Source organism: Narcine bancroftii, chromosome 6 (assembly GCF_036971445.1).
Source record: "Narcine bancroftii isolate sNarBan1 chromosome 6, sNarBan1.hap1, whole genome shotgun sequence".
Taxonomy (NCBI): Eukaryota; Metazoa; Chordata; class Chondrichthyes; order Torpediniformes; family Narcinidae; genus Narcine; species Narcine bancroftii.
In genome coordinates this window covers 81629559-81642682 of record NC_091474.1, presented here as the reverse complement: position 1 = coordinate 81642682, position 13124 = coordinate 81629559, and the positions used below count along the sequence as shown (strand labels likewise).

Sequence of the window (13124 nt, the reverse complement as noted above, 5' to 3'; positions counted from 1 at the left end):
TTAAGTACTCACTATGCCTCAGGTGCTCTGTGATTAGTAAGGGATTGCTTAAGGTGGTATGTAGGTGGAAAGAAAAAGTATGAAAACCATTCTTTGAATTGTACCTAATTTTCTGCAAAGGAAATAGGCCAATTATTATTTTTCTTGAGCAAAATATTTCGGTCACAATTGGGTCTCGAGCAGTGATTCTCAACCTTCCCTTCTCACTCACGTCCCACCTTAAGCAATCCCTTACTAATTACAGAGCACCGGTGGCATAGGGAGCACTTAAAGTGGTGGAAAGAAAAGGGTTGAGAACCACTGGACTATTAGCACCTTCAGTTCTCCATCTTTTTTTAAACCCTCTCGACAACAAATTATCACCTTGTGATTTTTCTCCAGCATAACATGAAAAGATGTTTGGCTTGGGTCCCGTGGAAGCACATGCCATTATTTGGGAAGCTCTCATGCAGTGTATTTCACATGTGATGCAGAACTGTAAATTTGTTTCTGATGATGCTAATTTTTTGGACCTGGTCATAGTGAGTTTGTCGAGGATTTTACAGTCTGGAAGTAGGCATTTCAACCAATGATTGTGGCAATGAATTACTCAATCATACCAGCACTTTTCCCTCAACTCTTCCTTAACAACATTCCCAATTGTCCTCTGTAACTTGGCATGTAAACTAATTTCACCAACCTAAATGCCAAAAAAAGTCCAGACTTTCAAATATTGTATGTTAAACTTTTTTTTTCCCCATAGAGCCACATTATTATCTTTATCAGTCTTGATAAAGATGGTGACTTCCCTGCAAAGACTTCAGTTTAGTGGGGAAACAAATATAATCTGTTTGCTTATCATCCTGTTCCTTCACCACCCACTCCCCTCCTCGATATGGTTTGATAATTCCAGCCTTAAATTTCTTCTTAATCTTGGTGAACACGAAGCAATCATTGCTGGGGAAGATTGATTCCTCTTTGATCAAGAGCATAATTGAGGCTTTTCACAAAGAGTCGGGGTTCCCAAGGACACGAGTCCTGTCATCGCTAAGGCTGCATTTTTAAAAAAAAAAAGTTTTTAAACCACTGAAACATTTCCTTTCTGCTGAATAAGGGGTTTCCTCGCCTGTCTTTTCCGCATTACAGTCAATTACTGTGTAAACTGATTGTTGGAGGAGGTGATGCAGCCATTGACTGCTGCTGAGTTCTGCAGAAGCTAATGCCACAGTCAATCACTGCAGCCGTGAATGTGCTCTTATTTCAGCCAAGAACTCCAATAGATTCTCAGACTTTGCAGTTTCGTGAGGAAAATCCTCAGGCAATGTAATATTGGGCTATGTAGGTTCCCAGGACTTGCCAGGGAGGTCTTTTAAATACTGATGAAAATGGAGTCAGTTAAATTGAAATTCTCTTGCTGTTGCAGGCTGTCCCTGGTTTACAAATATCCAATTTATGGGCAGTGGAGGTACAAAATTCAAAAGTGCCTTGACCCTCCATGTGTTTATTTCTATGAACAGCAAGATTGGTTTTCACTCTTTGCTTTGAGCAATTTTTTGCTCTTTTTTTAGTATGTTAACATTTTAAAAGACAGCACGGTAACAGGGCCCATTGGCCACTGGGCCCATGCCGCCCAACTAACTGACATCACCGGTATACTTTGAACGGTAGGAGGAAACCCTCGCAGAAACAGGGAGAAAATACAAACTCTTTACCAATGGTGCAGAATTCAAACCCCGGTCGGTCACTGGCGCTGTGACAGCGTTGCACTATCCACCTTTTGTTTTTGTATGCCTTCATTCATTATATGATAGAGGGATGGTTGCAGTTTCATGTTTGTTTTGTATATTTTCCAATTTAGGGTCAAAATCTACTTGGAGAAATCTGTTAAAATGGAACCCATTCAGTACCCAAGGCTGGCCTGTCTTCTCCTACTTCAGGATCCTAAGGCCTGATCAGTGAATTTTGCAAATATGGCTGTAATTTGACACTTTGGTTGTGCTGCTCCTTCAGTTCATGGCAACATAAGGTTTGCATCTTCAGAGTTGTACTTCACTGAAGCTTGCAGGCCACCCCCTAGTTCTAATTACAACTACCATCACGAGTTAGCTGTGTGATTTGTTCTTTATTTCTGGCACGTGCCACTGGATAGCTGGTGCAATTAATGAGGTGCTATGTTTAACTTGGAGAGTTGAGGCTTCAGCACAACCGTTTTCTTGCATGGATTTGGTCGGTGTATAAAGATTTGTATCAACAGCTATTTCATTGGCAACTTTAAGCATATTAAGACCATATAAGGTGTTCCACAGGAGCAATCTGTAAGAAAACCTCTCATGTACATGTAATGGGACTGAGGGGCCAAATAGTCTCCTGTTCCTGGGCACTAGTTCTTTGCAAGCATGCTACTTGTTTACAATCTCTCTCTTTGGCCTGTGGAAAATGGGAAAGGGAATTCCATTCCAAAGAGGATAATTGTGTCTTGATTCCAATTATGTCTGTTGTCAATGGGCCACAATCCAAGCTCTTTGGCTCCCTATTACTCAAATCCTGTTGAATAAAACTGAAGATTAAAGAGCAAATGGCATAAAGCATTCCTTTTAGGTTTTCAATTCACTGGTTTGTACCAGTAATCTAATGTTAAATCTTTAAAGCCAGCTTCCTTTTGAACTGGTTTTGCTTTTCTAAACTATGTGCAATTGTTGATGCTCCTGCTGTGATGAAGTTTGGTGTTGTGCGACAGCACCATAGTGAAAAAGAACATTCATATTATACCCATCTTACAACATTTCTTAAAAATAAAAAATAATAGTCCTTGGTTCGTTGATTATTCAGGAATCAGATTAGTTCAATATAATTTTCTGCATCAATTGTATTTAACACCACAAAAATTAAATAGATTAAAGTCAGATTTCTCAGATCAAAGCTTAAGATGTGGACAGGAGATGGGTACTTTCTTGCACTCAACTTGGTCTTGTCTGAAAGTGACACCTTTTAGGATAAATTTGGGAACAGGTTACAGGAATTAAATTTCCACAAAATTCAATGTTGTTTTTATCAGGTAATATTGTAGGGATAAGATTGAAATTGCAATTAATTATATTATCAAAAAGAATTTGTAAAGATTGCATTAGCTGAAGCAAGAAAATGTATAGCAGCAGCAATGTGGAAATCGGACTTTCATCTGGGTATGGTAGATGGAATGCAGAAATGCATAGTTGCGTCCCCTTGAGAAGATCATGACAACTTAAGAAATAAATATGATGTATTTTTGAAAATTTGGCACCCGTATTTAAAAACTGGGTATAAATTTATAGATATTTCCCCTAAACTTCGAGAACCTTGTTAACCTCCTTGGAAGAATAAAAAATGTAAGTGATTAGAACTGTGAGGTGGGTGGTGTTTTCTTGGCAATCAGGTCTTTTTCTCTTTTCTGTATTTTATCTCTGCTTTTTATCTTTTTCTTTATAGGGATTAATTGTAGGGGAGGGGGTTTGGGGTTTATACGTGTAATGAAACTGATATTAATATTTGATGACTTTTTTATTTTAAATAAAATATTTAAAAAATGAAAAAAAAGATTATTCACGGCAGAGGGGAAGAAGCTATCCTTGTGCCATTGAATGCTCATCTCTTCGATGACTGAAGAGGGCATGGCCTGAGTTTGGTGGGGGGTCCTTTGAGGATAGAGGCTGCTTTTTTTTTTTAAAGACACCTCCTCATGTAGATGTCCTCGACGGAGTGAAGCCTGGTGTCTATGATGTCGCAGGCCGAGTTTACAACCCTCTGTAGTTTATTCTTGTCCTGAGAGTGGATGCATCCATACCAGGCAGTGATGTAACCAGCCTCCTGTGTTTCTGAGCCCTCAAATAACAATGGACAATGAAGATTTTGCTTCCTGAACACTTCTGGGTGTATGGATTTGGTACTGCTGGTTACAAAATTCACCTTAAAATTTTCCAATCACATACTTTTTTTTTGATGCAACCTATTTTATGATTTCCTGTCATATTTTGTCTATTAGTATATCGCCCACAAAGCAAGCTGATTTGGTCACTCCACTCAGTGCAGGTGCTTGGTAAATATTCTCTAATTCCTGGACAAGCTGAATAGAAATAGTCTATAAAAGCAGGTCGCATATACAGAGGCTGTGCACTATTGATATAAATCCAGCTGATTGACAATATACCTCAACCATAAAGTGCAACATGTCATTGAAAATTCATTTTCTGTATTCACACTTGGACTCCCTCCCTCCTGATCCTGGTGCAGTCAGTGACAATGACAAACATGGTGAATGGTTTCACCAGGACATTGGGACCATGGAAAAGCAGTATCAAGGTGACTGGAGTCCATCAATGCTGGCTGACTTTTGTTGGACACTGACGGATGCTGAGGACTGATGAAAATCAGTGGCAAAACATTTTTAGTTGAATGAACACAATATGTCAGCGTCATGATGTGATTAGGCTAAATTCAATGCAAGCTAATTTAATGTTTTTCCAACTTCCGACGTGATACAGCAAATCTGAAATTATCTTTGCATTCAGCTTGAAGTTGTCTATCATGATCCCAAATTTTGTTTCAGGAAGCAAATTTTTTGTCCAGTGTTACCAAACCAGTTAGTATGCTTTCCACAGAGCACATGAGGAATCTTTTTTGAAGACTTTATTTAAAATTTTATAACATGAATACAATAAAGAATTACATTTAAAGAAAAATAGAAAAAAATTTTTAAAAAGGTATGATTACAATATTACATCAGAAAACTACACAAAATACCCCCCCCCCCCCGTTAATTGTAACACAATATTAATAGTCTAACTTAAAATTAGTCCAACCCTCCCCCAAAATAGAGTGGAGTTAATAAAATTGACAATATTATATATGAAAAAAATACCCACTTACAAAAAAGAGATGAAACTTAACCTAAAAAATTCCAACAACAACAAAAAAATTATCAATACTAAAATATCACACTTAAACATATATTTAAATCAAACTTAAATGCATATAATTAGCAAACGGAGTCCACTTTAACTTATAAAAAGACATCTTATCCTGAATTGAAAAAGATATCCTTTCCATAGTCTTACAAAATTTCATTTCCAAATACCACTTATCTAAAGTTAGTATATTTCTATCTTTCCAAGTAAGTGCTATACATTTCTTAGCCACAACTAAAGCTAAATAAATAAATGAAATCTGATAATCCTCTAAACCTAAATCGATTAATGATTGCATGTTCCCTAATAAAATATATCGGGATCTAATACAAGATGGATATTATATAAACTGTTAAAAACAGATTGAATACCTTTCCAAAACTGTTGCAATCGATCACAAAGCCAAACAGTATGCAAAAAAGTATTGGCCGTCTGACCACATCGAAAACAAGAATCCAACTTACTAAAACCAAATTTTTTTAATTTCTCCGGTGTTAAATATAGCTGATGAATAAAATTATAATTAATCTTCGCTAGTCTAGCATTAATTAATTTCCGAATACTATTCTGACAAATTTCCATCCAAGCTTCTTCAGCTATTTTATGTCCTAAATCTTTTTCCCATTTCAACTTATCTTTATCCCAGTCTTTTTTACTATCAATTTCTTGTAAAATACAATACAAATCAGATATATATCCCTTTTTTGGTATTGAAAGTACATATTCTTCAAAACTAGATTCAGGCAATAAAATCATATGTCGACCACATAACTGTTTTACAAAAGATCTTAATTGATAATATACAAATATAGAATTTGCACTAATACCATATTTCCTTTGTAATTCGTCAAAGGAACAAAAACAACCCTCAGAAAAACAATCAGATAAATTTTTTATTCCCTTCTTTTCCCATTGTTTCAAAGTGGCATTGGAGACCGTAAAAGGAACAAGTTGATTATTATATAATGGCAATCTTCCAGAATATATATTTTTAAGTCCCAATTTTTAAATTTACTTGTGCATAAATTCAATAAATGTTTCAATATTAGCACATCATAAGTTCGTAATAAATATTTATTCCATCGAAACAAAAACTCATGAGGAAATTTTTCTAAAATAACCGCCATTTCTATCTTTACCCAACTAGGTGGGTCGTCCATATTCATTAATGCACTAAGAAATTTGAATTGAGCTGCTTCATAATAATGCTGAAAATTCGGTAATCTTAAACCTCCAAATTGAAAATCCCACATCAATTTTCTCATTGCTACTCTCGGAAATTTTCCCTTCCATAAGAATTCTCTAATCGCTTTATATAAATCCTTAAAAAAAACTTTTTAAAAAAAAAAATAAGGAATTGATTGAAACAAATATTGTATTCTAGGAAAAATATTCATTTTTATGGAATTAATCCTCCCTAGTAAACCCAAAGTTAGATCCCTCCACCTAATCAAATCTAATTTAATCCTTTTTATTAAAGGAAAATAATTAATTAAATATAATTCTTGAAATTCTGTATTAACATTAATTCCTAAATATTTAATTTGTGTAGTCCACTTCAAATTTTTAATATTTTTATATACTGAATAATCACCTTTACAAATTGGTAAAATTTCACTTTTAGACCAATTTACTTTATAACCAGATAATTGGCCATAAATTTCTAAACATTCTTGAATTGCAGGTAAAGAAATATCTGGATCCACCAAATATAATAAAACATCATCAGCAAATAAATTAATCTTATATTCCTCATTCAGAACACTCATACCTTTAACATTTTCATTTTGACGTATTAATTGTGCTAAAGGTTCAATAACTATAGCAAATAAAGCAGGTGACAATGGACATCCTTGTCTAGTAGATCTTGTCAAACTAAAAGATTCTGAAATTTGGCCATTAACAGCAATTCTAGCCTTCGGGCTATTATATAAAGCCTTTATCAACCCAATAAATTAAGAACCAAAACAAAGTTTCTCAAGTACTTTGAACAGAAACTTCCATTCCACTCTATCAAAAGCCTTTTCTGCATTCAATGAAACCACTATTGGATAATTCAACTGAAATTTAGATTTATTTATCAAGGTTATTAACCGTAAAATATTATCTGACGCATACCTGTTTTTTATAAATCCCGTTTGATCACCATGTATAATTTTAGGCAGATATTGAGCTAATCTATTAGCCATAATTTTAGCTACAATTTTATAATCTACATTTAACAACAAAATTGGTCTATAAGAAGAAACCTGTAAAAAGTCTTTATTTTTTTTGGTATAACCGTAATTATTGCGTTAGAACAAGACTCAGGTAATTGAAAAGTATTGTAAGTTTTTTTTTATTATTTTTTGTTGAGAAGATTTTAAATAGTGGTGGGAGTTGGGAGAGGGAACTGGGTGGGCACCAATTTCCAGAAGTCATTAGCTGCGTGTGAGTTATCTCACACCCAATATTTTGGGGGAGTTACCGCATTAGGCGGTTTAAACAGGAGGAGGTAATTGTGACCTCCGACCTGTTTTTTTTTCTTTTTAATTTTTGGGTTAGGGAGTGAAGCTTTTTTTTATTATCTTTTTTAAATAATTAAATTTTTTTATAGATATATAACTTATTTTTTTTAGTTTTTGGTTGTAATTTCAAAGGGGAATTAAGGGTTTTTTTTCTTTTTTTGGGTTTTTTTTTGGGGTTTTTTCTTTTTTTTTCTCTCTTTCCTTTTTTTTGTTTGTTTCTTGTGTTTTATTGAGTGTAAGAAATGTCTAAATTGAAGTTTGCTTCTCTTAATGTTCAGGGTTTAAATAATCCTATTAAGCGTAAGAAAGTAATTGCTTATTTAAAAAAATTAAAAGTTGATGTTGCTTTTTTACAGGAAACTCATTTAACAGATAAGGAACATTTGAAACTCAAACGTGAATGGGTTGGGCAAGTTTTTTATTCTTCGTTTAATTCTAAGGCAAAAGGTGTGGCAATTTTGGTACATAAGAATCTACCATTTCAGTTACAGAATGAAGAGAAAAATGGTGGAAGATTATTAAAATTAAATTGTACAATCTTTAATGAGGCATGGACCTTGCTTGATGTTTATGCTCCTAATGTTGAGGATACAGCTTTTGTTGTGGATATGTCTTTATTACTTGGACAATCGAACTCTAATATGATGATTGGGGGAGATTTGAATGTGGTGTTGGAGCCTTTATTGGATAAGTACCCAAGAGTAATTAAGAAGTCTAAGATGGCAATCCAAGTGATTAATATGATGGCAGATTTGAATTTAATTGATATTTGGTGAAGAGTTAATCCTACAGAGAAAGGTTTTTCTTTTTATTCTTCACGACATAATTCTTTTTCTAGAATTGATTATTTTTTAATATCAGCACATTTGCAGGATAGGGTTACATCTGTGGAGTATAAGGCTAGATTGGTTTCGGATCATTCACTATTATTATTAGAATATTTGAGTTCACAAGATGTTCAGAAAGCTTCAAGATGGAGATTTAATACTATGCTATTGGAAAAACCAGAATTTATTAGTTTTTTAAAACAGCAAATTGAAATTTTTATTGGTATTAACTGTAATTCTGTTTCTAGTCATTTTGTTTTATGGGATGCAATGAAAGCTTTTTTGCGAGGCCAAATTATCAGTTATGCCTCTAAAGTAAAGAAGGAGAGAATTAAAGAGATTGAAGACTTGGAGGAAAAGATAACTGCTACTGAAAAAGAATTTCAAAAACATGCTACTGAAACGCAAAAGAATCAGTTAACTAATTTAAAATTTAAATATAATGAATTACAAACATATCGGTTTGAATGTTTAATGAATCGAACTAAGCATAAGTTTTATGAATGGGGTGAGAAAGCTCATAAAGTTTTTTCATGGCAATTAAAAAAGGAACAATTATCTAGGATTATACCAGCGATTAGAAAGAAATCAGGTATTACTTTTAATCAAAAGGAGATTAATGAGGAATTTTGTAATTTCTATAAACAATTGTATACTTCGGAATGTAAAGATGTAACTGGAGACGCAATAGATTCTTTCTTAGAAAATATTAACTTGCCACAGTTGAATCAAGAAGACAGACAAGAGTTAGATAAACCTTTTACAGAACACATGAGGAATATCTTGACATGATAAATCTCCTCTGACCTTAGAAAGTAGAGATGTTGATGTGATATTTTTGCATTTAATGTGCTGACTTCAGGAAAGGTCCTCTGATATGTTGGCCCCAAGGAACTTGATATTAATCCTCTCCTCTGCTGTTCCATCAATGAAGATGGGTGTGAGAGCCTTTACCTCCCCTTCCTAAAATCCATCAGAAGCTTCTGGGTGGTCTTGGCGTTAAGACCAAGATTGTTGTTCTGAATTGACCCAACCAGATTTGTGATCTCTATCCTGTATATTGACATGGTTTCCTTGGTGCTCTGGAGGAGTGGGGGCAATAGGACCCACACAGGCTGCAGGTGACCTCCATGGGCTGCTGGAGTCTGGCTTGTGGGAATGGGACCCAGTATTCGAGAGGATGCTTAGGGCAAGAAGGGCCTTGGGCACTGAAGGCTTTCTGATCGTGTTGAGGTTTGGAGCTGGTGTTGCCGATGAATCAAACAGGAGTTTATGCGGCTGCAGAAGTGGCAATAGAGACCATGTTGGTAACATCTGTTAGTTTAGATGTTGTGAAAATAGCCTTGGTGAGTGTATTTTGTAGAAGGTGTCACTACATCCAACTCTTATTAGTGGTGGCGTGTGTGTGTTCTGGTTGTTTTAAATTCAGGAAGCTCAACACCATTCAGGACAAAAGTTCTCGTCTTCCAGACAAGTGGGGAGCATTTTTGCCATGGCCTTGACTTGTTCTTTGATTGCTGGCAAGGCTTTTTGTTGTCAACGGGTGAGTAAACACCCTCTGATCTGCTCTTGGTGCCACAATCTTTGAGCGATTAGTCCAGTTGGGTCTCTGGTCAGTTGTGAACACACAATATTTGACGGTGAGGCATACAGTTATAATCATGTCATTAATTTTCATGGGGATATGGTTCAATTCTATTATTGAAGATGGTGAATGTGTCCCCATTGACGTCAATCCATGGATGAATATTTTCTTTTTACTGCTTATGGCAGCCATTTTACGCCTGAAAATGTTGTATATTGGCAGCAGTATGTTTGCCAGCTTTGAGTGAATGTATCAGCTGATGTCGCCCCATTCGTGACTTCGCTTACTGTACAAAAAACTAAAAAAACACAATGGCAGAGAAATTTAGCAGGTCAAACTGTTAACTTTATAAAACAACAATAACCCAGCGTTTCAGGTTTTAGCCTTTCATCTCCAGCATAGTGTTTTTTCTTCATTCTCGGTGTCTGCAGACTTTCGTGTGAAATCATGCACCAGAATTGCAATGATTTCACAGACCAATACAGATTTCATATGGCCAAACATGAGCAGAAGTATTTTGGAGCTAGAAACCTGTGTTGTGCAGGAGTATCATCATCTGCCCCACTGTACCTGGCATGACTGGAAGAGAGATTTTATTCCTCTTAGTCCTTAAGCCAGTCTTTTTAATTTGTCCTTTATTGGGGGGTGGGGAGGGGCCTTAATATTTGAACATTGCTCTTTATTTGCCTTTATTTTAGAGTGAGGTTTTTAACCAAGACTGCATTGTCACCACAGGAGTCTATAAGATTTAATAATGCTTGATTGTAACATTGACTGGGGTTATTGTCTGGAAATGCAATCGCATTTGAAAATAATTAAATAACAAGTTTTCAAGTTCAAGTCTGCAGAAGGAATTGACTATAGACAATAGACAATAGGAGCTGGAGTAGGCCCTTTGGCCCGTTGAGCCAGCACCGCCATTTTACAGATCATGGCTGATCACTACTATCAGTACCCCTTTCCAGCCTTATCCCCATAACCCTTAACTCCTTTGCCCACTAGAGTCTTATCTAACTCTCTTTTGAACATAATCAGCGAATCTGCCTCTAGCACCCTCTGTGGCAGAGCATTCCACAGATTCACACTTCTCTGGGTAAAAAAATGTTTTCTCATCTCCGTCCTAAAGGGCCTACCCTGTATTCTTAAACTATGCCCTCTAGTCCTCGTCTCCCCCATCATTGGGAACAAGTAATCCGACTTCACCTTCTCTATCCTCCTGATAATTTTGTATACCTCAATCATGTCCCTCCTCATCCTTCTAAACTCCATCGGATACAAGTCCAGTTTTTCTAGCCTTTCAGCATATGTCAACCCTGCCATCCCTGGAACTAACCTTGTAAATCTGCGCTGCACACCCTCTATAGCTAGTATGTCCTTACTCAAAATTGGAGACCAAAACTGGACGCAATATTCCAGGTGGGGTCTCACCAGGGCCCTGTACAACTGCAGAAGGGCGTCTCTGTTCCTATACTCCAATCCCCTCTTTATGAAAGCCAACATGCCATTTGCCTTCTTCACAGCTTTCTGAACCTGCATGTTAGCCTTCAGTGACCGGTGAACAAGTACACCCAGATCCATTTGCACCTCCCCACTCCCTAGCTCAGGGGTGTCAAACTCAAATTCACGGAGGGCCAAAATTAAAAACTTGGACTAAGTCGAGGGCTGAACTAAATATTTATTGAAAATTTTCAACAACATCTGCATGTTTTCTCTTCTTTCAACATATGTAATGTTAAACTTTAGGATATAACTTTAGGAGGATAATGTTACAGGTCAGGAGTAGGTAGCTCAAGTTCACCCTTTGCTTGACCTGAGGGAAACATATTTGGTCCCTGTGGAGATGTAGTCAGCATTAACAGGCTGTGTCCATTTTGGCCTGCATCAGGACTCAGCATTTCCTGCTCACTCCTCAGCCTCTAGGCCTCTATTCACCCTCGACCCACCATCCCTCTACCTGAGCAGTCCTTTACCCAACCTCTACTCACCCCTCACTCCACTCGCTCTGCCTCTACCCACCCCATCCTATACACGCCCCTCTACTGCCTCTCGCCTCAACCTGTTCCTCCCTTCTACCCGTCTCTCACCCTCTAATCACCCCTCCCCTACCTGCCCCTCCCCTTTTACCTCTTCCCTATCCACCCCTCATTCTACTCATCCCTCCCTCTAACTGCCCCTCGCACCACCATAACTTCCCCTGCCCATTACTCCTCACCTACACCCTCTGCCCACCCCTGCTTACCCACCCACTCAGGCCCAGCGCGCTGCCGATCAGCCTTTGCAGACAGCCACCATCTCTCTCTTCATGTGCAGGGCCGAACCACCCGTCCCTGGGGTCCGCGCGGGTGCAAGCGCTGAAGGCCGTGGCGACCGGGAGAAGTGCGCTCGCGCTGTGGAAGGGCTGTCCGGTGCCAGTCGCGCGGGGCTCGCGCTGCCCGGGGGCCGTGTGCAGCCTGCCATGCCTGTCGCGCCGACAGGAAATCACAGGCGCTTGCACATCCGCCGCACCGCTCGACAGGTGGGAGAAGTGACTGGTTGTGCGGGGAGCCTTCCAACTGGCTTGCCGGCTGATTACATCGACAGACTTCTCGTGTTACAATTTCTCGTGTTACAATGGGGAAGGATGTGCAATGAAGGGGGAGGATGGTGGGGGTGACATTACCAAAAAACAGCATCGGCTCTCGCTGCAGGGCGGGCCACCTCTAATACATTTTTGAAATGATCTTGTGGGCCAAATATAATTATATCGCGGGCCAAATTTGGCCCGCGGGCCAGAGTTTGACATGTGTGCCCTAGCTTGTCTCCATTTAAATAATACTCAGCTTTCCTATTATTGCCCCCAAAATGGATAACCTCACATTTGCTCACATTGAACGTCATCTTCCATTCAGCAGCCCACTCCCCCAACCTGTCCAAGTCCCTCTGCATTTTCCTGACATCCTCCTCACACCGCCACCCAGTTTAGTGTCGTCTGCAAATTTGCTCATGTTATTAATAATCCCCTCATCCAAATCATTTACATAAATTACAAACAACTGAGGACCCAATACCGATCCCTGCGGCACTCCACTCGTCACATCCTGCCATCCTGAAAAAGACCTGCTTACTCCAACCCTTTGTTTCCTATTTCTTAACCAATTTCCTATCCATGTCAGCACCTTACCTCCAATACCATGCTCCCTGATCTTGCCCACTAGTCTCCCGTGCGGTACCTTATCAAAGGCCTTCTGGAAGTCCAAATACACCACATCCACTGGCTCTCCCAAGTCCACCCTCTTTGTCACATCCT

The 13124-nt window shown here is 38.1% G+C and overlaps 1 protein-coding gene across 5 annotated transcripts in view; it reads left to right on the top strand.

The window, feature by feature from the left end:
* Positions 1-13124, top strand: part of mcu (mitochondrial calcium uniporter) — a 188275-nt gene that overhangs the window by 58837 nt on the left and 116314 nt on the right. For 3 of the 5 annotated variants that reach the window (XM_069885537.1, XM_069885533.1, XM_069885535.1), the window contains exon 2: positions 7783-7830. The exons of the other annotated variants lie outside the window; for them this stretch is intronic. In XM_069885537.1, the coding sequence (XP_069741638.1) occupies positions 7783-7830 (48 nt within the window). The remainder of the gene's footprint in view (positions 1-7782; positions 7831-13124) is intronic. 5 annotated transcript variants of the gene reach the window in all.